A 26,662-nucleotide genomic window follows, 5' to 3' on the forward strand; every position below is an offset into this window, starting at 1 on the left:
TTGGTATAAAATACTTTAATAAATAGTAGGATTTTTCTAAGAACAAACAAAAAATTCACCAACAAACCAAGACTTTGCCAACTGCTCTTTTGTACAAAATAATTACAATGTTGTGCACATTCAGCCCACTGTGCTGGGCTAGCAAGATCTGCTGAATGGATATGGGTCGTTATATTGTAATCCTTTATTTTGCATCATTAAAACAAATTGAAAACATAATTTTTGTCCACGAATAACAATGTTAAACTGCAGAGATACACCAGATTAATTTTCACTACCACTTCAGAGGTAATGCAAGATGGGTTCTCTTCCTCTGTCATAGTGCAGAAACAGAATCAGTACAAACACTGGACAACAACCACAACAACAGCAACATCAACAACAATATAACTTGTTCCCTTCATTAGACCAGAACTTATAAGCATTAGTTGGGCCATTACAAGACCGGGTTACATCACTCCTCCACAGAAACAAGTCTCCAGCATCCACATCCCTGGCCAAAACCTGCTTGCATGCTTGGATCCCGTGTCAGACTTAAGCGACCTTTCCATGTGTTGGCCCGTCCCTGCATTCTAATTGGACATTCTAGTGTTAACATACAGCAGTAGTGTGAATGGGAGATAATGAGCCAGCATTCACTGAGAAAACTCTTGATGTTGGAACAGAAAGATATAACACAAAACAACCACTTATAATGTGTGTGTGTCAATGCTCTGGTGAACTAAGTGGGACCCTGGATATTATCCATAATCTGTATAAAACCTGCCTTGTGTCAATGGACACAAATAAACGGAATGACATCATAAAAAAAAAAAACATTCTTACTTTTTAGAATACCTATCATACAAAGGGTCACTTAAGTTACTAAATTCAAATATACAAAGCCATTTTCATATTTACATATATACATAGCAAAGAAATACCTTTATGGTGGTATGAATAGTTGTTTAGGACAGACTTCCCTTTATATGAATTTTAAGTTCTGGATAACTCTGAATGAAATTTAAGAAAAAATAAAACGTAGGGCTTAAGGCACTTTCTACCAAAGCAAATACTGAAATGATCGCATGGGCTCCAAGGAAGTTTTAAACACATGCTGAAAGGATATACATTAGGTCTTTAGAAGCGTCTACACGTCCTGGTTAAACATGTTTATGGATGTAAACAAATGTTTCTGTCAGGTGGCATGTACGGTTTCCATCAGCTGTTTAAGGACTTAAAATACAAAATCTGTTTACATCATTTGACTTAGAAAATTACGTTACGGCAGGAAAGCATAGAAAAGCCCAGTGTGTGGGTTAAGGCAGATGTGAAGCGAGCGGCCCATAACTATAGTCCTCCAAAGGCAGTGCTCAAGTCACGTGATACAGAATCTTCTAGATGACATTGTGGAAAAGATCTTTCCCCTTTGAAAACAACAACAGTTTGTAAACAAATAAAAAACAGAAAGTAGCCAAAGCGTTTACTCTTTTTGTTTCCAACAGTGTGGTTTTCAACTGAAATCAGGAGCAGTTTTAATCTTAGCCGTCAAGTCTGTTTCTTTTGTAAATAAGAAGCCACGACATTGTAGACGGGAAAAAAAAGAAGAAAAGTTGAATAAAACGTTTATAAAAGCATCTGTAATCTTCACTTCTGGTGCTCATTGTTTGACGGAGACGTGTCCCGCTCATACGTAATGTTCTTTGACGTCCTCCGCGACGTTGGCAGCATTAAGGTTTTTACAGCGGTTGTCCTTGGGGCTGTAGGCAGTCCGATGGGGGGCTTTGACCGGGGCGCTGCGGCTGGTGCAGATCACCTCTCCTTTCCCCAACCCTTTGTCCTGCCCCCCTGGCACGGGGCACTTTTGGGAGAGGCCCTTCTCCAGCTCCAGGCCTCCTCTCCCCTGCCCCTCCACCTCCTCGTCCCTGTCCTCCTCCTCCCCGTCCGCCCCGTCACACGTCCTGTCGGCGGGGCTCATGAGTTTCTTACACTCGTACTGGACGTCCTTGTCGCGGTTGTCCTTGAGTAGCGCCTGGCCGGCCCACGGCGTCTCCAGCTGGTTGTTCACCGTGCCGTTCTCAGCGGCGGACGCCCTCTCGCGCTCTTTCTTCCTCTTGCGGCTCCACCGCACGCACACCACGATGCAGAGGATCCACAGCACGCTGAACACCACGCACAGCACCGGGACCAGGTAGTCTGTGAGGAGAGAGGAGGGAAGGAGCGGTTGGTTCCAGAACAAACAGTAAAAAAAAAAAAAACGTTGGAACCTAACTGCAGAGGGTTCGGGCCTCCGACTCACCGACAGGCTGGGGCATGACCTGCGTCTCCACTTTGACCTCCACCACAGCCAGCATGAGGGTGCTGTTGTGGCGCTTGGAGAGGGCACTGATGATGGCGCTGGTGGCCTCCTGGATGTCCGCACGATTGGCCTCCAGCGCACGGGCATCGTCCTCATAGGACTGCAGGGGAGAGGGGGGGGGGGGGGGAGAGATGAGGGGCGGGGAGAGGAGGAAGGAAGGAACAGAGAGAAAGAAGAGGTAATGTTGACTCTGCAGAAGAAAGGGATTCCCGCTCCCCCCCCCCCCTCCCTGACATGCGCCCTCCCATGAAGCAAACAGAGGGTGTAGTTAATTGCCTAATAAGTCGATCAGAGTGAGTGCAGGGGGAGCGGGGGAAGCTTAGCTCATTGCTGAGCACTTCAATTAGGAGGAACAATAGCGGAGCGGGCCAGCTGTGGCTCCCTAGCCAGAGAGAAGCCCTCCCCTTTCTTCATCCTGGGAAAGCAGCAGCTCATTCACACGCTCCCAGCCGAGCGCCCCTCACCCCGCCCTCTGGCACCATGCTAGGTCGCTAGCGACCACCCTCCGGGCCTCACAAAGCCCCGGCAGCCTCCCGCTGAGGCCAGGCTGGCCCACAGCCTCCACAGCCCCAGGTGTACGTCTTCTCCACGGCACAACCGCTGTCCAAAACCGAGGCCCAAGTCAGAGCGTTCGATCCGGACCTTTCGAAATCACCTCTGACGTTTCAGCGTTAGCCCATGGTGAGTGGGTGGGTGAGTTCTAATGAAAGCCAGCTCTGAAGCTGTGAGGGTTTAAGACACCACTCCTTTTCCTGTACTACGTCCCCAAACATGACTACATCACAAGTAAAGGCCTAATCCCCTCCATTAAGAGCTTAGTGCCCTGTAGGGCCTGATTTCCCCCATGTCTGACTCTGGGGGGAGAACCTGGGTGGCCGACATAGACAGAGAGAGAGAGATAGAGAGACTAACATAGCAACGACAAGCGAAGGAGGAGAGACGGAGAACAGTAAGGTGTTCCAAAGTCAAGCTAAATGTCAAACAGATGTTTCCGAAGAAGGGCGTCGCGCTTCAAAAGCCTTCCCTTTTAACAAAGGGGAAAGAAAAAGGCTCTGATTTTACTAGTCTACTCTGGAAGCCATTTACAATGACGAATTAAGTGTGTGATTTAATAAAGTGAATGAAAGAGCAGAGTTAGGCGAGGGCTAAGTGAGGGAGGAGAGGAGCGAGGGGATTCTGATGACGACAGTGGGACGTGTGGAGGTAAGAAGGGATCAATGGCAGATGGCAGTTGGAAGGTGGGAGAAGAGGGGGGGCAGCTGTGTGTGTGTGTTTGGGGGGGGGGGTGTTAGGGGGCACTCACCATGGCAACCTCTACGGCATCTCTGTTGGAGTTGGACAGGTCACAGAGAATGAGGAGCGAGCGGTCTTTAGCCAGGGTCTGGGTAACAGGGAGGTACCTCAGCTCCCAACAGATGTTCTCCACAGTTGTGCCCTTTCATAACACACACACACACACACACACAAATACACACACAACATGATAAGAGATGGAAATTAGTAATGTAAGCTGAGAGAAAGTTCATTTGTTTGTGCTCCAAACAGGAAGCATTTTCTAGTCAGTCCAAACAATCGTTTGTGCCTCTCACTTGTGGCACTTTGTCTTTGTCGAAGATCAGGGTGATCCGAGCACAGCTGTTGTCCAGGTAACCACTGTTGGGCTCACACTTGGTGTGCAGCGGGGGCGTGGGGTCGGGCGTGGAGCACACACCCCACAGGTGGCAGGGCGGGGAGAAGCAGGTGAGGAACTGGTGTTCCACGCACTCGTGACCTCCCTGACAGGAGGGGGCGCTGTCCGGGGCTGGGGGGCTTCTCTGGAGGAGGCAGGGCCGCCGGCCACACAGCACCTGGAAACCAGCGGACAGAGGTCAGAGCTCTACACACGCCGACCGAAACTCGGCGGTGGAGACACGAGGGGCGGAGCCTCACCTTGGAGCAGCGCACGTTGCCGTTGACGCACTGGCAGGTGTTACACTCCTCCTCCCAGCGGCTGCCATGAGGAAACTGCAGGCCTGAGTGACGGCAGGTCTTCCCTATCCCTATGACTGCAGAGAGAGAGAGAGGGAGGGAGGGAGGGAGGGAGGGAGGGAGGGAGGGAGGGAGGGAGGGAGGGAGGGAGGGAGGGAGGGAGGGAGGGAGGGAGGGAGGGAGGGAGGGAGGGAGGGAGGGAGGGAAAGAGATGGAGAGAGAGAGAGAAATATGGACAGATAAAGAGGAGAGAGAGAGACAAGGTTAGGACCAGTCCCCCTGGATTCCCGCTCCCTGGAGAGGGCTTGAGGATGATTCCGACTGGGAACCAGGGTTCTCTCCTGGGTTCTAGAGAACTCACACTCCTGGCAGCGAGGCCCGGAGCGGCCCAGGGGACAGACACAGCGGAACCCGTAGATCTCGTCCACACACGTGGAACCGTAGGCGCACGGAGAGGACTGGCACTCATCTATGTCTGAGAGGGGAGGGAGAAGAGAACCTGTTAGAACCCATACATAGAGATGTCTAATACTGGTTCAATACAGCCCATCAGGGAAGGTATTGATGATCGGTTCTCATGCAGCCTCACCACAGCCCTCTCTGAAAAGGGAGTAAAAGGAGCTGAGGATTCTCCCAGAGAATGTCTCACTGGACTGACCTGTTTGCAGAATACAGCTGACCTCTCCTCACAAGAGGGGTGAGAGGTTAAGACAGGCTTCCTAAAGGCTTCCTAATCTGTCCCCTCGGAGACAATCAGCTCAAACTCCCCGTGTCCCCTTTCACCCCTGACCCCGCAGGTCCGGCCCCCCTCCAGCACAACCCCTCTGGTTCCCAGGGACTCACTGATCCGGCAGTCCGGTCCGGCGAAGCCTGGGGCACACTCGCAGCGGAACCAGTTCACCCCGTCCACACACAGGCCACCGTTATAGCTGCAGGGAGAGGCGAGAGAGACAAACAGCACGTGAACACAACACCTCGTGTATACAGGGCAGCACAGCACCAGGCCACAGGTGCTGGAGCACGTGAACACAACACCTCGTGTATACAGGGCAGCACAGCACCAGGCCACAGGTGCTGGAGCACGTGAACACAACACCTCGTGTATACAGGGCAGCACAGCACCAGGCCACAGGTGCTGGAGCCTGCCACACACAAAACACAAAAGCTGGAGGGCTCAAACTACAAAGAGAAAAGCCCCTCGTTTTCATCCCTGTCCTTGCGGTAGACTTTGGAGGCGAGAGAGAGAGAGAGAGAGACGGAGAGAGAGAGGGGAGAGAAAGGAATGATGTTCACTAAAGCTGATCCCTTATCAATGTCCAGACTTCATATGTAAATCCTGACTGACCCCATACTGTGCTGGCCCTATACCCCTGCTGCCCTGCCCCCCCTGCCCTCCCCCACACCGCCCCCTGTGCAGGGGTCAGTGGTGAAGAATAGGGAGAGGTGCGCCCTGACCCACCCCCTGCCCCCCTGTACTAATCCCCCTGTCAGTCATTGTGGCAGGGGGAGTCTTTGTGTCCAGCAGGCCTCTCTGATCCAGTGGAGCAGGAATACCCAGCTGCCAGGCTTCACTTCCCCTCTCACACACCTTCCATGCACCCCCCCCCCCCCCACACACACACACACACCTCTGCATCCCCAGTACCGCTTGGGAAATCTGGGAGGCATTACATGAGATTTGTGAGGTGTGTAGTTAGTGGGACAGTTTGTGTGCGAGTGATCCTCTCCAACACCCTCCATCACGGAGTAGGATATTCACACGGGACATCTGACAGGATGGGGTCAGGAAGTGGCACTTGGCAACATCAAATAAAACACCCCTGACTTCATTCAACCTTTCGTTTGCGTGTTACGTTCACGTTTCGACACTTACCAGGGGTGAGGGTTGCAGTCGTTGGCATCTGGCAAGAGAGAGGGTGAAACAGAAAGGAAGTTAGACGATTTGCACCAGAGACAGTGGGACAGAGCCTCGATTAAAGTCCGTAGTTTTCCATGTTTCCTACTCTGTCCACAGGTGGCTCCTTCCCAGCCGTCCTTGCAGATGCAGGTGTACGTGTCCCCGCCTCCCACGCAAGTCCCCCCGTTCTCGCAAGGACCGGAGTCACACGTGCTGTTCTTGGCTGCAGAGACACAGAGACGCCAAGAGACACTTTTTAGGAAGAGCCAATCAAATTGTAGAAGCGTGTGATAAGAGGGAAAGACACGTTAAGCGTTTGAGACGAGTGGTAAGAGTTTAGGAGGAGAGGTAAGAGTTTAGGAGGAGAGGTAAGACTTTAGGAGGAGAGGTAAGACTTTAGGAGGAGAGGTAAGAGTTTAGTAGTGATAGGGGTTTAGGACGTGCTTCTCACCAATGTTGCAGGTGCTGCCTCTCCAACCCGAGGGGCACGCACAGCGGAACAAGTCACCGTGATCGTAGCACGTGCCTCCGTTACTGCAGGTGCTGGCATCACACTGGCTCTCACCTGCAGGAGAACACCAGGCCGTCAGACACACACACACACACACGCTGATAAGCTAAGGCACTCACACGCTCTATAACTCACGTGAGTGGCAGGTCTTGCCCTTCCAGTTGTCGGTGCACTGGCAGTAGAAGTCGTTGAGCAGGTCCACACAGCGTCCTCCGTTCTTGCAGGTGTTCCTCACGCAGTCGTTCACGTCTGAGGGAGCAGACCTCAGGGGTCAACACAGAACACTCTCTCTCACTCTCACTCTCTCTCTCTCTCTCTCTCTCTCTCTCTCTCTCTCTCTCTCTCTCTCAGACACACACACACACATACACACACTCACCAAGGTCACACAGAGGGCCCTCCCAGCCGTCAGGGCAGAAACACTGGAAGGAGCTGATGCCATCAATGCAGGTTCCTCCATTCTTACAGGGGGAGGCGACACAGTCGTTGATATCTGGAGGGAGAGAGAGTGGGAGAGAGAGAGAGAGTATGGGCGAGGGTGAGGAGGAGGAGGAAGCGATGACAGGGAGAGACTGGTGTGACTGTGGGTTAGAGTACTCACTCTCGTGACAGTAGAGACCAGTGAAGCCCGGATCACAAGAGCAGGTGAAGTTCCCGGCCGGCTGGCTGATGCAGCGACCGTGGGGGCCGCACACATTGGACGATATGTGCCACACCCCTTCCTGGGTGTCGTTGGTGGCCACGGCAACGGTACAGCTGTCGATCACTGGGGTCAACGAAGAAAGAAACGACAATGTGTAATGTGTAATGAGCGATGACATCATACAAACCATATAGCTGAAAGGTGAGGTCTGGGTTCAGGAGGGGTGAGGTCTGGGTTCAGGAGGGGTGAGGTCTGGGTTCAGGAGGGGTGAGGTCTGGGTTCAGGAGGGGTGAGGTTTGGGTTCAGGAGGGGTGAGGTCTGGGTTCAGGAGGGGTGAGGTCTGGGTTCAGGAGGGGTGAGGTCTGGGTTCAGGAGGAGTGAGGTCTGGGTTCCTACCTTCACACGGGTTGGTCTGGCAGTGGTCCTTCAGCTCAGAGCAGGTCTTGCCTTCGTAGTCGTCTGGACATGCACAGTAGAAGTCTCCCATCAGACTGTGACACTGGGCCTTGTTCTGGCAGGGGTTAGGGCTGCAGGGGGCCGTCTGTACCTGCAGAGGGAGGGATGGATGGGGGGACGGGTGAGTATGTTCCCAGCCACTGGAGGCTGATGATCGATGGACCTGATGGGTTGGAACTCGCTGAAGCTAAGCTCACCTCGCAGGTGGTTCCGGAAAACCCGCTTGGGCACTCGCACATGAACCCGTCCGGGAGGACGTGGCACTTGGCGGAGTTCCGGCACGGGTCACTGGCACAGCCGTTCCTCTGGACCTCGCAGTGCCGGCCCGCGTAGCCGGGCGGGCACACACACACGTACCCGCTCCGCCCGTCCTTGCACGTGGCTCCGTTCTGACACTGCCCGTGACAGCTGTTGATATCTGCAGGTGTAGGGAGGGAAAGAGCTCAGTGGTGCATGATGACAAAGCCGAGTCAGACCATGGAAAGACAAGGACGGCATGCCGGACACAAAGCTCAAAGATGCAGGTTTCAAACCTGACAAAAACGGAAGTTTAGATACAGGAAGCCACGCTGCTCTGGGTTATAAAGCTGCATGCACTGAAAGCAGTTTAGGTCAACTGAAAAGCTCTCGTTCCTATTTCCCTACTCGCTGAAAACCGGAATGGGATTTTCACAGTTGTGAAACTCCATTCCGTTGCAAGAGACTTGTATGGCTAAAGAGTGTGTTTAGCAGAGAGAAAGCCTAGGAAGGGACATGGTTCTGAGTGGGTTGTTGACAGAGCTTCAGGCAAGAGGACAGAGATCAGGAAGTGACCAATACTAACTGATGTCACAGTTCTTGCCGGCCCATCCACGGAAGCAGGCACAGTGATATCCACCAATCAAGTTTTTGCAAGAGTAAGCATTGTGACAAGGCTTCCCGAAACATTCATTAACGTCTGCGGAAGGGGGAGAGAGAGAGAGAGAGAGGGAGAGAGAGAGAGAGGGTGAGCGAAAGAGAGAGAGAAAGAGAGACCTAAGAACCAGCCCCGCCACCAAGTAGTATTTTTCTGGAACAAGGTTGAAATTCAAGCCCCTGGACTGCCTCTCTATCCCCAGGGAGAGCAGAATGCCTGCCTGCCTGCTTGCCTTTGCTGCCTGGCTGCCTGCCTGCTTGCCTTTGCTGCCTGGCTGCCTGCCTGCTTGCCTTTGCTGCCTGGCTGCCTGCCTGACTGCCTGCTTGCCTTTGCTGCCTGCCTTCCGGCCTGCCTGCCTGCCTGCCTCTCTAACCACGAACCTTCTCTCTTCCACAACTTGCCCCGCACCCAAGGTAATCTAGAACATTCTTTAAGATCTAGTGAACTGCTCTTTATCATGTACTGTATGTTCTCGGAGGTCCCCCCCCCTCCCCTCCCTCCCCCCCTCCCCTCCCTCCCCTCCCCCTCCCCCCTGCACTGACCAGACCCAGGGCTGAGCTGCTACACAGCACCTGTTGGGCTGCCGTAACACAACACCTCTCTCCCAGGTACCCGCCCGCTCCCTGAAAGGGGAACCGTGTATCTGAGGATAACGGACTCCGTAACTCAAGGCCCAGAGCTTTGTCTCCTTGCCTTAGCATGTTCACAGGTTAGAAAACCATTTCCTCTGAACCGCACTTTAGTGGGGTGGGGTCCTGTGTGGAAAACATACCCCTTTTACCTCAGTCTGCAGCCAAAGATAACCCTCCTGTCTGGGTATATTTGCTCCCAAGACCAGCAGTTGCCAGGCTGGGTGTTATTTATAACTTTACTCAAGTCACCTGGCTCCGGTTGCACATCATATTCAGCTATCTCAGTGTGCAAGCCCCCTTTTCAAACGACTACTCTCCACAGTAATAGCACTCGCTAAAACAGGACGAGGTAAACAAACATTAAAATGCTTCTCAAGCACAGAAATTAATGGCATGAGATCAAAACACAGCATTCACTACTGGGGACAAATGTAAAAACAGACATTCACAAATAAAGACATATGAGTCCAAACGTAATGCAATTCAAAAACATGCGGTGTTTAAAGTTATGCACCCCAGGACACGTCAGTCACGGAGCTACAGCACTGCTGGGCTGGCGTACCTATCTGGCAGGTCTTCCCTGCCCACTGCGGAGGGCACAGGCATTCAAAACCGTTCTCCATGTCGATGCAGGTGCCACCCTGGGCACAGGGGTTAGAGGCACACTCGTCCGTGTCTGAAACACGCGCACACACACACACACACACACACACACAAAGTTAATGTCACAGCCTGACTTCATGTCACGTTCATGAAGCATGGGCACACACATTCAAAGGCCCCCCCCCCTATCTCTCTCCCCCTCACTCCCTCTCTCGCCCCCTCTCTCTCACTTTCTCTCTCCCTCCCCCCTCACTCCCTCTCTCTCCCCCTCCCCCTCCCCCCCCCCTCTCTCTCTCATGCACACACGCACAGTAGAACAAGTTGCTCTCACCTTTAGCACAGGTAGGCCCCGTCCAGCCAGAGGGACAGTGGCACTCGAACCCAGAGGGGACCTCGTGGCAGGTTCCCCCGTTAGCGCAGGGGTTGGATACGCAGGCGTGCTCCGCTGGAAGGAGAGAGGGGTGAGAGGGTGAGAGGGGTGAGAGGGGTGAGAGGGGGTGAGAGGGGGTGAGAGGGGTGGGGAAGCGAGACATATTTTTGCTTAGCTCCAGTGAAAATGTGGGTAAAACGCCATTGGCATCCACAGGCAGGTTGATATGTGCCATGTGCTGACTCACCTATCTGGCAGTTCTTGCCTGAGTAGCCGTCAGGACAGGCACAGTTGTACTCGTCTGGCTCCGTGTTCATACACGTCCCCCCGTTCCTACACGGACGGTTCGTTCCACAGTAGTTCAGGTCTGTGGAGAAACGTGGAAGGTCGATCGATTAAGCTCACCCTCGAGTTTGGGGTTTTGATGTCGGAAACAGGTGACAGGTCACTGGTGAGTGTAGTGAAGGTTTCCAGGTACGATTCCTTATACGTGTGATATTTCATTAATGTATTAGACGCTTTTATCCAAAGCGAAAAAATAATTCACCCAGGAAGTCAAGCAGATGAACGAGGACCGTAAGTGCACAGTTCCAACAGTGTTCTGGTGGTCAGATTCAGGGAACGGTCTGTACTAACCAAACCGCAAAGCAACCAGGTCTCAGCTGCAGTTTCCCAGGTTCAGCCCGTGGTGCGTGCAGTCATCTCACCTTTGTTACACAGCAGGCCTCCCCAGTTCTTCTCACAGCTACACTGCCAGGGCTTGTTGCAGGTGCCATGGACACAGCCAGGGTAGGGTAGGCACTCGTCACAGAACAGACCCTGCCAACCATAGTTACACCTGCAAAGGAAACGGACATCTTACAGACCACAACCTCAGGTATAATGTCCGTGTTTAAAACCATGAGACCTACTGTACTCATTTCATCCAAAGGCAACAGTTTTTTTATTTGATTTTTTTTACCCAAGATCTTCAGTTTTGCAGCCACTAGGCTAAACCTTCCCAGTGACCTCATGTCAGATATACGACAGACAATATTCTTAAGTGATCCGAAACGAAACCAAGCATCGGTTAAATGGGAGGGTTTGTTTATGTGGATATCTGCATGGGGGAGACTGGGCACCGCCACGACGACCTGAGTCGTCAGCAGTAGCGAACATCTTCATCGAGGTGAACGATGACACCTTCACTGAGGCTCCTAATCTCTGGGGACATTCCTGACCAGAGAGAGAGGAGGAAGGGGAGGGAGAGGGGGGATCAGGCCTCCAGCCTCTCCCGGCAGCATGTGGGGCTGCTGGGGGATAGGGAGAGGCTGTCTGGGAGCCTCCAGGGAGGCGGGGGGGGGGGGGGGGGGGGGGGCGGTGAAGGGTTAGCTAATCTGTTGGTTTATGGCAGCAGTCTGTTATTCCAAGGCCAGCGGTAACCTTGCCCCACCTGTCGTGTCATTTCTCCCCCCAGGGCTATTTTAAGGACCCCCTTCTGCAAATGGACGCCGATCGCACGCTCCGCTGCGATGCTTCGCAGACGTGGAGGCCCGCTCGAGAGGGCCGGGGATGTGCCCTGGGTGCTCTGGTGTGCCCCGCGCTGCAGTTTGGACACGCAAGAAGCCCATCACTACGCTGTTTCGTATCGCGGGCGCCGTAATGCAGTGTGCCAGAGGTCACTGTGTCGCAACGTGCAATGTTGCATTAACGTCTTGCACACGGGCCTGTGGTTTGGGGTTTGTACAGGGCTCTGCAGCCGTAGTGGCGTGGAAGGTTTGAGGCCTCCATGTGGGAGCGGGAGGAGGGGGGGAGGAGGGGGGGAGACCGCGAAGCCACCGCAGGCGGGGGTGGCCTCAGACCTCCCCAGCCATGGCCCCCATCAATGGAGGCTCCCCAAAATATCCCTCCTCCAACAACCGCCCACGCTTTGGAAATAGACCTGCTAAAGCCACGCCCCTCCCGCTGTCTGTCAGCCAGGGGACCCTGACCTGCTCCTCTCCAGCAGCTCCAAGACTGTTGAATTATTTACAGAGAGAGAGAGAGAGAGAGAGAGAGAGAGAGAGAGAGAGAGAGAGAGAGAGAGAGAGAGAGAGAGAGAGAGAGAGAGAGAGAGAGAGAGAGAGAGAGAGACAGAGAGAGAGAGAAAGAGAGAGAGAGAGAGAGACAGAGAGAAAGAGAGAGACACTCTCCGAAATAAGCAAACTTAGCCCCGCTGTTGCCAGGTTACCTCTTCAGTCGTGTCACATGAGGGAGAGTATAGGTTGTGGATGCACTGTGTGTATGGAAACAAGACACCGACAACACAATTTTAGTTTTCCTCAAGTCTGCAGGAGGGCGGGCTTCTCTCCGCAGGAGGAGGGAGCCTGTGTTCCTGGTGCCTGGCAAGCTCCAAATCACATGTTGAGGCACATTCCATTTTGTTCTCTTCATTCAATTCCAAAAAGCCACATTCAGAGATCAGGCTCATTCGAGAGTCATATCGGAGTTTTCTCCCTCGCCTGGTCAACTCGCATGGTAGTTTAAGCTAATGATGCCCCAGAGTTGTGGACCAGCTCACTTTGTGACGCCAGGCCAGGCTGCTGTCCTCTATAGGCCCAGTACGTGACCCAGGGTGCTGGATCAAGCCCCGCCCTGAAGCAGGCCAAGCTGCCAGCCAAAACAGGCCCAGGATAGGAGGAGGTGCAGGGGCCTGCCGGCGTGGGCAGAGGGGCTCAGACACACAGCGCTGGAGCAGGAGAGGAAACACTGTGTGCAAAACAGGCCTCCGCGGGCCAGCTTTGGAACAGGAAGGAGAACAATGGCTCCTGGATCAGACTGGAGCTGGAGAGGTGTGTGTGTGTGTGTGTGTGTGTGGGATGGGGAGGAGAAGGGGGAGATGGAGGTTAGGGGGGGGGGGGGTAGTGCATGACTCTACACTCCACAGAGGGCCAGGGCTTTGGAGGGAGGAGGAGATGGGGCAGGGGACATCCACCTCCACCCCACTACATCCAGACAGGCTGTGGGGGACTCACGTGCACTCTCCAGGGACGCTGCACCCTCCGTGGAGCAGGTTGCAGCCTTGCTTGCAGATAGCTGTGGGTCAAAGACAGATTGACAAATGAATAACAACCAAAACTTTGGCTGGAAAGCAAAAAAAAAAAGAAGGTTTCCAGGATTTGCATTTGGTTAAGAGAGCCGTAAAACGATTTGTCAGTATGTCATGGGGGGGTGGGGGGTGGGGGGGTCAGGCCGAATGTGTCGTGTGATTGGTTGGATGGTGTGTGACAAGGTTCCTACTCACCGGTCTTGCAGTCGGGCCCCATCCAGCCCTCCATGCAGCCTCTGTTCCCCAACTGGTCACACACGTAGTGGCCAAAGTAGTCGTCGCGCGGCCTGCACTGCTTGTTGCACTTGCTGCCATAGTAGTTGTCGTCGCAGCGCACGCGGATGCTGTACTCGAAGCCGGCCGTGGCCCCGTTGTGCTGGATGGTCTGCCGCTCGTCTCCGGGGTTGATCATCCCTTTGCGGACGCTCCGCTCAATAAGCAGGTCCTCATCTGGCGACAAAATCAAATGGGACTTGAGTTCAGTAAGCTTGAATCCAATGCAGCAACGGTACGTGGGTTGATTTGAACTCGCGACCCCTCTGGATGTGCAGAGGTTGATGTAGTGCTCTTCTGTTGAGTCGCTTCAACGTTGATGCGAACGACTGAGCGCCTCGGAATGGGACTGGCGTTGAAGCTCGAACCAGGTGTGGGTGGAAGGGGGTTGGGGTGGTAGTTGGGGGTGGGTGCGGGTGGGTGGGTGGGTGGTGGTGGGTAGGGGTGTGTGGTTCAGGGCTGCGAGAGTGTGATAACCAGAACGTTTTGGTTGAGTTTTCCTGCTTTGTGAAAAGGCTTTTCGTGCCTCTCCCTCCCTCGCTCCCCCCCCCTCTCTCTCCCTCCCTCCCTTGCTCGCCCTCTCTCAGGAAACCCTGCTCTGACTCCTTCGGAGCCGGGCCGGAAATAATAAGAGACGGGAACAAACGAGGAAGGGCGACATAGGAAAGGGCCTTTAGCTTTTTCTCAAGGAACAGAAACACCATGAACCCAACATGCTTGGCTGCAGCCACCAGCGGGGTTAATACCCTGCCCCCTCGATCACTCTCCCTGCCTCTTCTCTCCCCCTAACCCTCCCTAACCCTAACTTAACCCTAACCCAGTTAGGTCCTACGTTGTGGTAGCTCGTTAGAACGATCTCTCTGACTCACTTTTATGACTCGCCTAGCTCAAACTAAATCCCAAAGTGCTTTTTCCAGGGCCTTCAAAATCACTTTCTGCCCTGTTTTTCCTCGATTTGGCTGACAGCTAGCACGCTGCCACAGATTCAACAGTCACTCCCCCACCTGAAAACTGCAGCACTCCACTTACTGCTGCTCATTTCCAGCAATTAGATATAAAAATACAGACCAATCATTGGCTCCCTCAGGCCTGAAGGAGACACTCCTAAGAGAGGCGGCTGTTACCAGGGAGAGAGGGGGGCGGGAGGGGGGGGGCACACTGGTTTACACGAACTGTGAGGGGGGCTTCAAAATGGAGCAGTTGACCGAGTAAAGAGCAACACAACTGCCTGTGTTTATACAAACAGAACATCGTTTAGAAATGTATTGTGGCTGACACACAATTTTTGCAGGAAAATTTCTGTCAAGCTGGTTTAGGATAATGCTGTCTTGGCTTGGATATGGACAATACAGCAACTTTCATGTCATGTACATGCTACCATTGCACTGGTGAAGCAATAACCGCTAAAAAGACGGCCACGAGACAGAGAGTTCACACCCTCCTCTTCATCCCTCCAACAGTCCGCCATTCCTCTCTCCCTCTCTCATTCTCTGCAGATGATGTCAGAAGACTTAAGAAACACTAACATCAATGGCCCTGCCACCACCTAATAAACTAACAATGGCACAGGCCTCTTCTCCCCAGCCTCTGTTTTGTGTTTAAACACAGAGAGCTTCCTGGAGGATAAACAGCCTGAGGAGAGCCTCCTTTTTCCTGAGGCCTCTCCAAAAGGCTGGCCAGGGAGAGCTATCCAACAGCCCCACCACACACTACGGCATGGGCTTAAAAAAAAAAAAAAAAAAACTCCCTCTAAACAGCTCTTGCACAGTGCAAAACAGGGCAACACACAGCTCTCTATGACCCCAGCGGACCCTCCTGGGTAGAACGTGGTAATGGAGGCCGGGGGGGTGTGTGTGTGTGTGTGGGGGGGGGGGGGGGGTGTAGCTGTCAGCACAGTGACCGGTCAGTCTGTCACTGTGCAGAGGCGTGCGTGTCTGCGGCCGCGGTGGCAGCCTGTCCTGTCGTGCCCTGTCGCGGCGTCGACACGCAGGATAATGAAGTGGCGCGCGGTCGCTCCACAGCTGCTGGGAAGGTAATTAGCAGACGGACTTCAGTGGAAAGAAAAAAGAGCTGAGGTCCATAATTAATGGCTTAACGAGGTGATGTCCATGCTTTATATAGACGCGCAGGGCACAAACAGTCTCTCTCTCTCACACACACACACAATCCCATAGGAGGAAAACCAGCCAAGCAATGTTACCTATCAGTCACAGTCAACAGCATAGGAATGAATACACTCCCAACAGAATCCTATATAAACCACTGCAAGTGAGCGCGAACAAAGAAGGATTCAAATGGGACTGATCCCTGACACTCATGGAGGAGGGGGAGAGACAGGGGCCCAGAGAGACCGGCCTGACTTGCCTCTCTCCTCCTCAGAGAGACCGGCCTGACTTGCCTCTCTCCTCCTCAGAGAGACCGGCCTGACTTGCCTCTCTCCTCCTCAGAGAGACCGGCCTGACTTGCCTCTCTCCTCCTCAGAGAGACCGGCCTGGCCCTCTCTCCTCCTCAGAGAGACCAGCCTGGCCCTCTCTCCTCCTTAGAGAGACCGGCCTGGCCCTCTCTCCTCCTTAGAGAGACCGGCCTGGCCCTCTCTCCTCCTCAGAGAGACCGGCCTGGCCCTCTCTCCTCCTCAGAGACCAGACAGGCCCTCTCTCCTCCTCAGAGAGACCGGCCTGGCCCTCTCTCCTCCTCAGAGACCGGCCTGGCCCTCTCTCCTCCTCAGAGAGACCGGCCTGGCCCTCTCTCCTCCTCAGAGAGACCGGCCTGGCCCTCTCTCCTCCTCAGAGAGACCGGCCTGGCCCTCTCATTACGGGAGCCGTTTTCTCTCCGGACTCCTAGGTAAATGTCTTTGTGAGGAGCCACATTGTTCCAGAGAGTATCTGGAGCTGCCTCGCTATCAGCGCGCCAAGGTTGAGTAAGACGAAGAAGTGAGAAGCAGGACACACCAGCAAGGATTCTTGTATCACATTATCATCGACCGTACGAACACAAAGCCCTCGATAGGTTAGTTCAACCCAGTGATCCTGCCTCGGGGTTTAAAAGCTGCCCTGAATCTAACTCCCTGAAACGATCCCAAGTCTCTATCACATAGATTACATTCCTCAATTAACCTGTATTCCTGCAGGAAGGAGTGACATGAGAGGAGGAAGTAAAAACAGGACACAGCTGTGTACAAGACTCTTCAGGTCCTAGCTACAGGCCTCACCACACTCCGGCATTCTTCTGGTTTCCCTTCAGGAACAATTAGTAACTTACCTACAGTATAGAAAGAATGTGGTGTTTGTGTGTGTGTGTGTTTGTGTGTGTGTGTTTGTGTGATGAGAGGGACGAGAGGAGAAGTCTAGGAGTATTAGTCATTTCCTTTGATCTCTGACGTACGAGGACACTTCCTTTAGACTGTCATCTGTTATGCTGGTGCTACTGGTGGTATATAGAACTGGGTGGTATATAAAAAATATATATATATATATATATATAGAGCAGGGTATACGGGTATATAGAACAGGGTGGTATATAGAGCAGGGTATATAGGTATATAGAACAGGGTGGTATATAGAACAGGGTGTTACATAGAGCAGGTTGTTATATAGAGCAGGATATATAGGTATATAGAACAGGGTGGTATATAGAGCAGGGTGGTATATAGAGCAGGGTATATAGGTATATAGAACAGGGTGGTATATAGAACAGGGTGGTATATAGAACAGGGTGGTATATAGAGCAGGGTGGTATATAGAGCAGGGTATATAGGTATATAGAACAGGGTGGTATATAGAGCAGGGTATATAGGTATATAGAACAGGGTGGTATATAGAACAGGGTGGTATATAGAACAGGGTGGTATATATAACAGGGTGGTATATAGAGCAGGGTGGTATATAGAGCAGGGTATATAGGTATATAGAACAGGGTGGTATATAGAGCAGGGTGGTATATAGAGCAGGGTATATAGGTATATAGAACAGGGTGGTATATAGAGCAGGGTGGTATATAGAGCAGGGTATATAGGTATATAGAACAGGGTGGTATATAGAGCAGGGTGGTATATAGAGCAGGGTGGTATATAGAGCAGGGTGGTATATAGAGCAGGGTATATAGGTATATAGAACAGGGTGGTATATAGAGCAGGGTGGTATATAGAGCAGGGTATATAGGTATATAGAACAGGGTGGTATATAGAGCAGGGTGGTATATAGAGCAGGGTGGTATATAGAGCAGGGTGGTATATAGAGCAGGGTATATAGGTATATAGAACAGGGTGGTATATAGAGCAGGGTATATAGGTATATAGAGCAGGGTGGTATATAGAGCAGGGTGGTATATAGAGCAGGGTATATAGGTATATAGAACAGTACTTACCGCTGTTGCTGTGTGTGCTATTATCCCAGTCCCACGCCTCCACTATCAGAGTGTACGCCCTCTGGAAGAGAGGCAGACCACGGGTCATTAAAGGGTTATCAGAGTTCATACTAATACATAGTCCACACACACACACACACACACACACACTGCATGCACACAGAGAGGCACCCCAGTGCTGCACATCAAACACAGCACACACACCCACAGCGCACACACACACATACAAACACTTATGAACAAATCTGGAAGGATGATGGTGGGAACAGCAGTTTGGTTCCCACAGTGCTGTCACTGATTACCCGAGAATGAGCCTGAAGCTAGTTAACAAGTACAACTTAGTGAGAAACATCTACCTGCTCACCCCAAACACTGCACTGTACGTCCTGGTGAAACGACTCGCTGATTTGCATGTCAGAGGATAAACACCCCTAAACAACTCTCTCTGTTAGCAGGAAGCCCAGTTGGCGAAGGGTTATTTTAGGTGACGTGCGAGTAAAGCAGACAAGATGGTGCTTGATCTAACCAGGGTCGGGCCAACCTAATTCCCATGACCCGAGTCCGACTGGGGAAGCCAGGAATGAAGACTAGATCAGTTAAGGAAGGGAAGAAAGACTGTCCAAAGACTACCTACCATGACATCATCAGTCACCTCCAGTCATGTGACCATCAGTCACATGAGCAGATGAAAGAAGACTCAAATAAGCAGGAAGTCAGATGGCTGAGTGGTTAGGGAGTCGGGCTATTAATCAGAAGGTTGCTGGTTCGATTCCCGGCCTCGCTAAATGACGTTGTGTCCTTGGGCAAGGCACTTCACCCTACTTGCCTCGGGGGAATGTCCCTGTACTTACTGTAAGTCGCTCTGGATAAGAGCGTCTGCTAAAATGACTAAATGTAAGCAGGAACTCAGATAGTTTCATAGAACCTTCTGGAAAGCCAAGGGAGACGCACCTCACAGTTGGCGGTAAAATCTCCACCCTGGATCAGGGTCCCACAACGCGAGTTTCAAACTCCAAACGACCTGTCTTTGACTCCGATTTAAATCAAATCTGATCCTTGTGGAGAAAAGAGCCAAATTTCATAAAGAGAGAATCACCACCCCCAAGGATATTACCAAGAATGTATTTAGTAACAGGAATGTGCCCTTCCCCAAAATGCAACGCTTCCATCACGATGTCAGCTGTTCCAGTGAGGGTCATGGAGACCCATAGGAGACAGACTCTGGGTTCTACAGAAACAAAAGTCAACACAGAAAGAAAGGCCTTGCCATTAGACCAATCGGTTGGTCCTTGGTGACTGCTGGCTAGGCTTTCCCATCTGTTACCTCCCCTGGTCCTGAGGAGCCAGCCTCTCCTTCAGCTCTGGAGCTGAATACAGGCTGGGCTGGATGAATGTGTGAAACAGTAACTTCCTCAGTCAGCTGTGACTGTAAATCACAAGCCTGGAAAACCATAAAAGCACACTTTTGAAGGTAACTGATCTCCACTTGCTGTGACGATGATTCGTGTTCCTCGAATCAGTCTTGTGTGGCGGGATTAGTGGCGGGGGTGTTTGGTGGGGTGCGTGTGAGGGCCCTGTAGGAGGAGTTGAGGCAGTGTTGGGTGAGGGGGATTAGTGACTCCCTGGCAAGGGTGTTTGGTGGGGTGCGTGTGAGGGCCCTGTAGGAGGAGTTGAGGCAGTGTTGGGTGAGGGGGACGCGACCCAACACACCTGGGGAAGTTCTGGCAGAGGACACATGACACCTCCAGGCCAATTAACAGGACTCCCAGGGATTTGGGTTTTCATTAGCTGGGCAAAGGAGAACACAGTCCTCGCTGCCTTCATCTGTTCAATGAATAAATTACTGCACTCACTGCCCATGTGACGCTTCCAAGGGGACTGCACAGAGAAGGAGCTTTAACTGGGAATTGTCAAGAGGGGGAAAAAGTAGGATAAGACTCATTATCATTATCTTTTTTTCCCCGTCGTTTGCTTGAATAGAAAGTAACGTTTAACGAGGGTTTAAAAACTCCACGTGCCTGAGGCCCAATTAACAACTTCTGCCGACTTGCGATTGAGAGAGAAGAAAGCAGCGACACCTGTCATCTCACACCTGTTAAGATGTTGATATGAATAAACCATGCGGGTCCCTACAGGGTACAGGAACACTGCTTCGTTTAGCACTTTATTAACAGAACAAGCCTTCTTTCAAAAGGACTCTCATCACACACTCTCTCCCACTGGCTTTTGTTCAAACTTCTAATCCAATCAAAGCTAATCTAAGCATGATCTAGTTGAGGTTTTCCAAGCCAAGCTGTTTAAATCATGTTTCTCTGGCTGGCCTCCTACAAGATGTATGTTCTTTATTCGGTGAGGTAATGCATTTTTGTCATGAGATCAATACAACTTGGCCATAAATCATCTGTGATCCTTTTGACACAAATGTTCAGGAGACAGACAGCAAGTTTAAACAACCCGTGAGTCTCTCCTCCAAGTGCCAAAAGGATGAAGTTGCTGAACACCTTATATTGATGCATGACACTCCCTCGATGTGTCCTAACCTGTATCAGCATCATGGTGGCCTCAGGTAAACACCTGGCTTAAGTTTCCTAGGATCATCCTGTGGTCATCAATGCAGTCCTAACTCTGCCAGAAGGCCATCACTTAAGACAGGGAACCCAACACCTCAGCAAAGTGCCCAACACCAGATATGCAACAGACCCACTTCAGGGCACAACACAACAGAAGCCTTATGTAAACACTTTCACATCCACTGCTGACTTTTCGCCCAACACAACTTCTCTCTTTGTCTCGCTTTCTGTCTCTCTCTCTCCCCTTTCTCTCTCTCTCCCTCTCTGACTCTCTCTCTCTCTTTCCCTCCTCTCTCCCTTCTCTCTCTCCCTCTCTGACTCTCTCTCTCTCTCTGCTTGTTTCAATCAACTCACAACCCTTAGCTGAGACATAGTGTCATTGCTGGATCTGAAAGGTACAGTTACTAAGGGTTAAAAAAAGTCTCGTTTTCTCAGCCTTTTCTCCTGAGTGTTGGGAAACTGATTTACTGTACAGTGTTGGGTATACCCCACAAGCTCTTTCTCCACAGGCACTGAAATACAAGTCTGGAATATCCTACCCAACTATGCTCCTCACTGACAGCGATAAGACAGACACTACTATAAATACTAAGAACTATATATACTATACTGTACATAGTTCATTCTTGACTAGCAACAGTCCAAAGCCATTTGGACACATGTGCGTGCTTACACACACAACAAACAAACACTCGTACTAGTCCGGAGGTTGCAAAGGTTCCATAGAGCTGGAGTTGGGTAACACACACACACACACACACTACCAACTGGGAGTGTTCCAGATGTTGACCTTGTTGAGAAACTGTGATGTGGATGAACCTTCCCCCCATCACCCAGGAGGTGAGGGCAGCCGCTGTCACAACAGCCAGCCTGGGTCTCACTGCTGCAACCCACACAAAGATCTCAGCCATTCTCTTACTACAGTGGGAAAAAACGAGACTTGGAATGAACAGAATAGAGAACGCGTGTTTGTGAAACAGCAGCACCTAAGGACTGGGCTGGATGGATGTCTTTGTTAACAGCACACATCATCATCTAGGATTTAATTAGAGCTGACGACAATGCCCCACCTCAACACCCAGCCCCCATCCCTCCACACCTCGTTCCCAGCAGAGGGCTCCGGGCAGGGGGCTTGGCTGTGGCCCCACACCTCCCCCTCCTGACAGTTCTCCAGCTGAGCTCTGCTGGCGGGCCAGGTACACGAGTCAAGTGGGGAATTATTGGCTGTGTAATAACATGCTTTAAACACGGATGCACCTGCCATGCATGCATTTCATTATACCTTACCGGTTACAATACACACATACACAGACACACACACACCAAGACAAATAACACCCATGAAAACCCACTCCATAGGCACACGCCCAGACAAAATCGTACACATGTAAACAAGTCCAACCTGCCCCATAAGAATAGCTGAGGGACATTAAAGATTGAGATGGCAATCAGTAGATTCACACGGGCTACGGAGAAAATCAGGTCATCTTAAGTGGAAACAGAGTACGTCCCTGGAGTCGGGCGTCACAAGGGAAAGACGATCAGGTCTCCCCCGACCACAGATGAAGGAGTGCAGGGCTTTGAACAACACAATCCCTCACCTTGTCTCACCTCACTACCACACACGTAACAGAGCCTGGCTTCCTTCATCCAGGAAGACGAACTTCAGGCTTTTAGGCTTATTACACTGACCCAGGGAGGAGGAGCAGGGCAAGGGCACAGGAGGAGCCGTGGCCCCAATAAAACCAAACCACTTAGGGTCACAACAGTTCTGTATGCTGCTTACCAGTCAAAAACAAACATGATTTGTTAACTGGGCTAGGCTAACCAGGCTAACTAGGAAGCATGCATCCTTAGGCAGAGGACTATCATTCACTTTCTAAGACTGCACTCAGCATGTGAGCCCAGCAAGACAAGAGGTGTCTGTTTATCAGTTAGGCAGGAACTAACGAGACAAGTCCAACATGAAGACAAACAGCCATTGTTTTCATTCTTAACTAACAAGCATCGTGTCTCCGCAGCTCCAGAAACTCCCGGCAGCAACGTGTTCTTACTGCAGACATCATTTCACACATCGAGTTATTCACTGTCAAAGCGGCTGATGGGTTTTGAGATTCCACCTCGTGTCCAAGCAGATGTTTCTCCTCTGCATCACCCAGGATGGAAACGAGGGAAAGAGAGGAACGGGTGGAACATATAAAAAACCCACCATGAATCAGGAGAGTAAGCCCCTCGTCCTTGATTTACACACAGTGGGGTGACGGGAGGACAAACTGGCTCTAAAAATACCCCAAAAAGAAGCAGAGGGAAGAGGGGAAGGGGGGTGGGGGAAGAAGGGAAGGGGGGTGGGGGAATGAAAACGTCTGTTTTCTCCTGGAGTCAAACACTGCATTATAAGTGACTCTGTGAAGGCCGGGACCTAAAAATACCCCTCCCTTGTGACAGACTCCTCACAAGAAGGAGAGACGCTTCTCTTCACCACCCGAGACTCTTTTTCCTTTCATGAAAAAAGATGTCACTGAAAACTCACACAGCCTCACACAGCCCCGGGGCTTAAACATGAAGAGGAAATTATCATTGAGTGGCAGAACAATGTCTTTTTTCTCTTTAATTCATGTCAGGAGCCAGTGGCCCAGATATTTTGACCAAGCAATGATGCCATCATCAGCTACAGGGCATGGTGTCATATAATACATTCTCTATTCAGCTCACCAGTCAATGTATCTGATGGTAAAATATTAGGGGAAAATATCAGGTGGCTGAGCGGTGAGGGAATCGGGCTATCAATCCGAAGGTTGCCAGTTCGATTCCCGGTCATGCAAACTGACGTTGTGTCCTTGGGCAAGGCACTTCACCCTACTTGCCTCGGGGGAATGTCCCTGTACTTACTGTAAGTCGCTCTGGATAAGAGCGTCTGCTAAATGACTAAATGTAAATGTAAATGTAAGTCGCTCTGGATAAGAGCGTCTGCTAAAATGACTAAATGTAAATATTCCTCACTGGCTTGACTGAATCAATAATTATTTTTGTACAAAAATATTAATAATAATGCAATATGCATGTAGAGAAGGCAGAAGTCTACTGTGTTGAACCCAGGCGGAAATCTTAAGGAAACAGCAGCCCTCGGGTCAGGCCTTCCATGCAGAAATGCAGTAAAGCTGTATTATTGTGTTTCACGTGTTTTATTACGTACTCGAGTTGCTGCTGTTGTCCTACTAAAGCCATCCTGAGCCAGCTCCCTCATCACACCATGCTGGTTCCAGTCTCCACATGACACAGAAGGAACACCAGGCTGTACGTGTGTGTGTCTCTGCGCCAAACCAGGATACACATACAGCCAGCAGTGTGTGTGCATGTGTGCGTGCATGTGTGTGTGTGTGTGTGTGTCATACAGCCAGCAGCCTATCCCTTCAAAGACCTGGGAGTTTTCCCTAGTCTTTCTTGAGGGTTTAGGTTGGTTTAGGCGCATTTCTATGGGCGAATGTGAAGCCCTCTGTGACATTGCTTGTGAAAAGAGCTATGCAAACAAGATTTGGATTTGATTTGACAGACAATATTATCTGAAGGTGAAACATTCCCTGGCAACATCCTCAAAAACTGCAGAAGGCCCGGCTCGGAGCACCAATCCCTTCTTTTGTTCCGAGTACATGGTGGAAAATAATGCCCCCCCCGTACACTGAGACAATCACCCAATAAGAGACAGAGGCTGAACCTGAGAGCTGATTGGTAAAGGCATCCCCATGTCCAGATTGAGCAGGGATCTTCACTTGTTTGAGTAGTGGTGACACTGATATCCACTCCCTATGTCACACACAACTTAGTGGTAATTGTATCTGCCGGGGCCCCGCTTACTACGTCCATCTTTCCCTTCGCTGACAGCAAACCAAGAGGGCTGATGAATGGATAGGTCACCTAGACAACCAGCCACACACAGTTCCTACATGCTCAGAACAATCTCACGGGTACAGCTAGTCATGACGTTTTTATATTTTATGAACTATCTTCTCAATTTGATCATCTCATTATTATTTTGATTTGATTTTCATATCAGCAGTGAAACTGACGATTTCAATCTTATTTGACTGTGTTCCGATTCAAGGCATCGAGCCCAGCTGATCCAATCAATATACAATTTCAAAAACCCTCCTCCCGTTCCACCCCCACCCCGATTCAAACCCATACTCCTACTTCACACCACCTGTATGCTTTGTACTGATAAGGGGGAAACACTGTAAAGTAAATGGACGGATGTTTTAGTTCTTCCGGTCTAAAAATGCACAGGTAACTGCGCGTAAAAATAGGCCTATAGCCAAAAGCACGCTTCTCGTGCGTCCTTGTCCGTGTTGCGCGCCTGTGGCTTTACGGAATGTGCACTTGGTCATAACAAACTGGCATAGACTCGATGTTCAAGAAATTACAATGAGGAATGGGAGAAAAATACATGCACTCTATTGACTCTTAAGTAAATGTTCTATAGCAAAGATATGCGCGTTACGCCAATGTCGCCAAGTGGACAATGTCGCCAAAGATGGCACATTCAGTCTCTCTCAGCACCATTTTCTCATTTTTAAAAACAATTGACTACACAAGTAAGATAAAGGTCTCTAGCTCAGATATGACGCTATCCACTTACCGGCCAAGCAAACCCGAATGGAATGACAATCTTTCCAGCATCACTGATACGGTTTTGGTTGTTCTTGGCGCTCTTGAGTTGAAAGGTATTCCCACCGATAACGTTAGTAGATCCCGTTCCGTAGGTGCACAAGCCCGTGGTCGTGACCTCAGTTTGGTATTCCTTTAAACACACTCTAAAGTAGGTATCACATTCATCCCGGTTGCAGCTGAGATCTTGAGCGTTCCTTTCGCCATCGCAGCAATCCCCGTCCGACAGTTCACCGTTTGCGTTCTGTACGGCAATCAACTGGAGCTCGAAATAACCCGAGGCCTGGGACACCTAAAAATAACATTGAATAGAGAAAAGTTCTTACAGTCTTGCAGTACAGTATACATACTGCACACCTGGACTTCTGTTCCCAATATGTAGTTAAATTATTTGTGGTTTTATCTCATATTTACATATCGGAATGGAAATATTCTCATCTTTCCAAGGTATTTCTATGTGAAGAGAAGTTGTAGGATTCAATTTGAGTATATATTTTTCATGACTATAATTCAATTCTGACTTGACTTATGACGGACATTTTTATGGGCACTCGATTACTTGAATCGGGTTCAAGATAGAACTCAGGTAGCCTATGGACACAACCAAGCATTGATGCATTGTGGAAATTGCAGTTAAGTGTGACTGGTGAAAGTAGAATGCAAAACGAATTCATCAATTTGAGGAGAGCCCTTAAGTAAAAATTCCAAGATCACATGATTTAACTGACTACCGCGTAACTGCATTAAGAGTGGAATTCTTTCCAATTGAATTTTCCTAAATGAATGGGCTCTCGTTGTCTAACGTTCAACTGCCTAAATGTAAAATACCTTCCAATATTTAACAGCAGTTAGCTCACCTCAGTCCACAACGGCAGCAGCAGAAATACTATTGAGAAGCAATGCAAATTCCCCATACAATTCCACATGACTTCGTTTGATTAGTGTAGGCTACCATTAGGGAAAAATGTCTTTATCTTTTAAAAACAGCCGTTGACCGGCGAGTGTATCCTGGTCTTCTGGCATGCACGATACGAAAGCGTGATCAATTCCCGTACTCTCTTTCCGAATGAGAAAGAAACATAAGATGCGTATTAGTGGACAGCCGAGGCAGCGAGCGCACTGCTGGTCCAGACACACGACTTTCCCCCACCGTTCGAATCACTCAACAGCAAGGAAAGCTATCCGTTTCAGCACTGAAGACAAGCCTGGGGATGGTTCTTTGATTGGCAGCTAAACAAACCATTCACAAACTCTTGGCTCGAACGATGGCTTAGGATGCCACGAGCCAACCATAGACTAGGGGGCGGAGAAGCCTAGCCTACCACAGATATTAGCCTACACATGATGATTTTAGGATCAGAAGTTCTGATTCAATTAAAACCATAAATTTGTTTGCGAATTCTTTTCTTAATATT

At 50.6% G+C, this 26,662-nt stretch overlaps 1 protein-coding gene across 3 annotated transcripts; it reads right to left on the reverse strand.

Annotated features, from left to right (window-relative positions):
• On the reverse strand, positions 1 to 26,381 carry LOC136948841 (protein jagged-2-like). Of its 3 annotated transcripts, XM_067242929.1 has the most exons (25): positions 26,105 to 26,381; positions 25,219 to 25,539; positions 18,016 to 18,076; positions 13,576 to 13,830; positions 13,307 to 13,367; positions 11,021 to 11,151; positions 10,561 to 10,680; positions 10,275 to 10,388; positions 9,903 to 10,016; positions 8,637 to 8,750; positions 8,011 to 8,231; positions 7,754 to 7,904; positions 7,316 to 7,480; positions 7,094 to 7,207; positions 6,850 to 6,963; positions 6,655 to 6,768; positions 6,310 to 6,426; positions 6,180 to 6,207; positions 5,150 to 5,235; positions 4,668 to 4,781; positions 4,268 to 4,383; positions 3,928 to 4,185; positions 3,642 to 3,773; positions 2,279 to 2,438; positions 1 to 2,175 (listed from the first exon to the last, which is right to left on the reverse strand). In XM_067242929.1, the coding sequence occupies exons 1-25, from the start codon at positions 26,171 to 26,173 to the stop codon at positions 1,667 to 1,669; spliced, it is 3,759 nt and encodes a 1,252-aa protein (XP_067099030.1). In that variant the 5' UTR covers positions 26,174 to 26,381; the 3' UTR covers positions 1 to 1,666. The 3 variants fall into 3 exon arrangements, with proteins under 3 accessions (XP_067099030.1, XP_067099031.1, XP_067099032.1); XM_067242930.1 differs by lacking the exon at positions 8,637 to 8,750; XM_067242931.1 differs by lacking the exons at positions 8,637 to 8,750; positions 9,903 to 10,016.
• Between the last annotated feature and the right edge of the window lie 281 nt (positions 26,382 to 26,662).

Source organism: Osmerus mordax, chromosome 9 (assembly GCF_038355195.1).
Source record: "Osmerus mordax isolate fOsmMor3 chromosome 9, fOsmMor3.pri, whole genome shotgun sequence".
NCBI lineage: Eukaryota > Metazoa > Chordata > Actinopteri > Osmeriformes > Osmeridae > Osmerus > Osmerus mordax.

Excerpts from the sequence above, each read along its gene's own strand:
- LOC136948841 (XM_067242929.1), bottom strand. The coding sequence starts at position 26,173 with ATGTGGAATTGTATGGGGAATTTGCATTGCTTCTCAATAGTATTTCTG. Across the intron at positions 8,232-8,636 it reads CGGCAAGAACTGTGACATCA|ATATCAACAGCTGTCACGGG; the intron begins GTTAGTATTGGT and ends CTACACCTGCAG. Across the intron at positions 4,782-5,149 it reads CGGACCGGACTGCCGGATCA|ACATAGATGAGTGCCAGTCC; the intron begins GTGAGTCCCTGG and ends CTCCCCTCTCAG.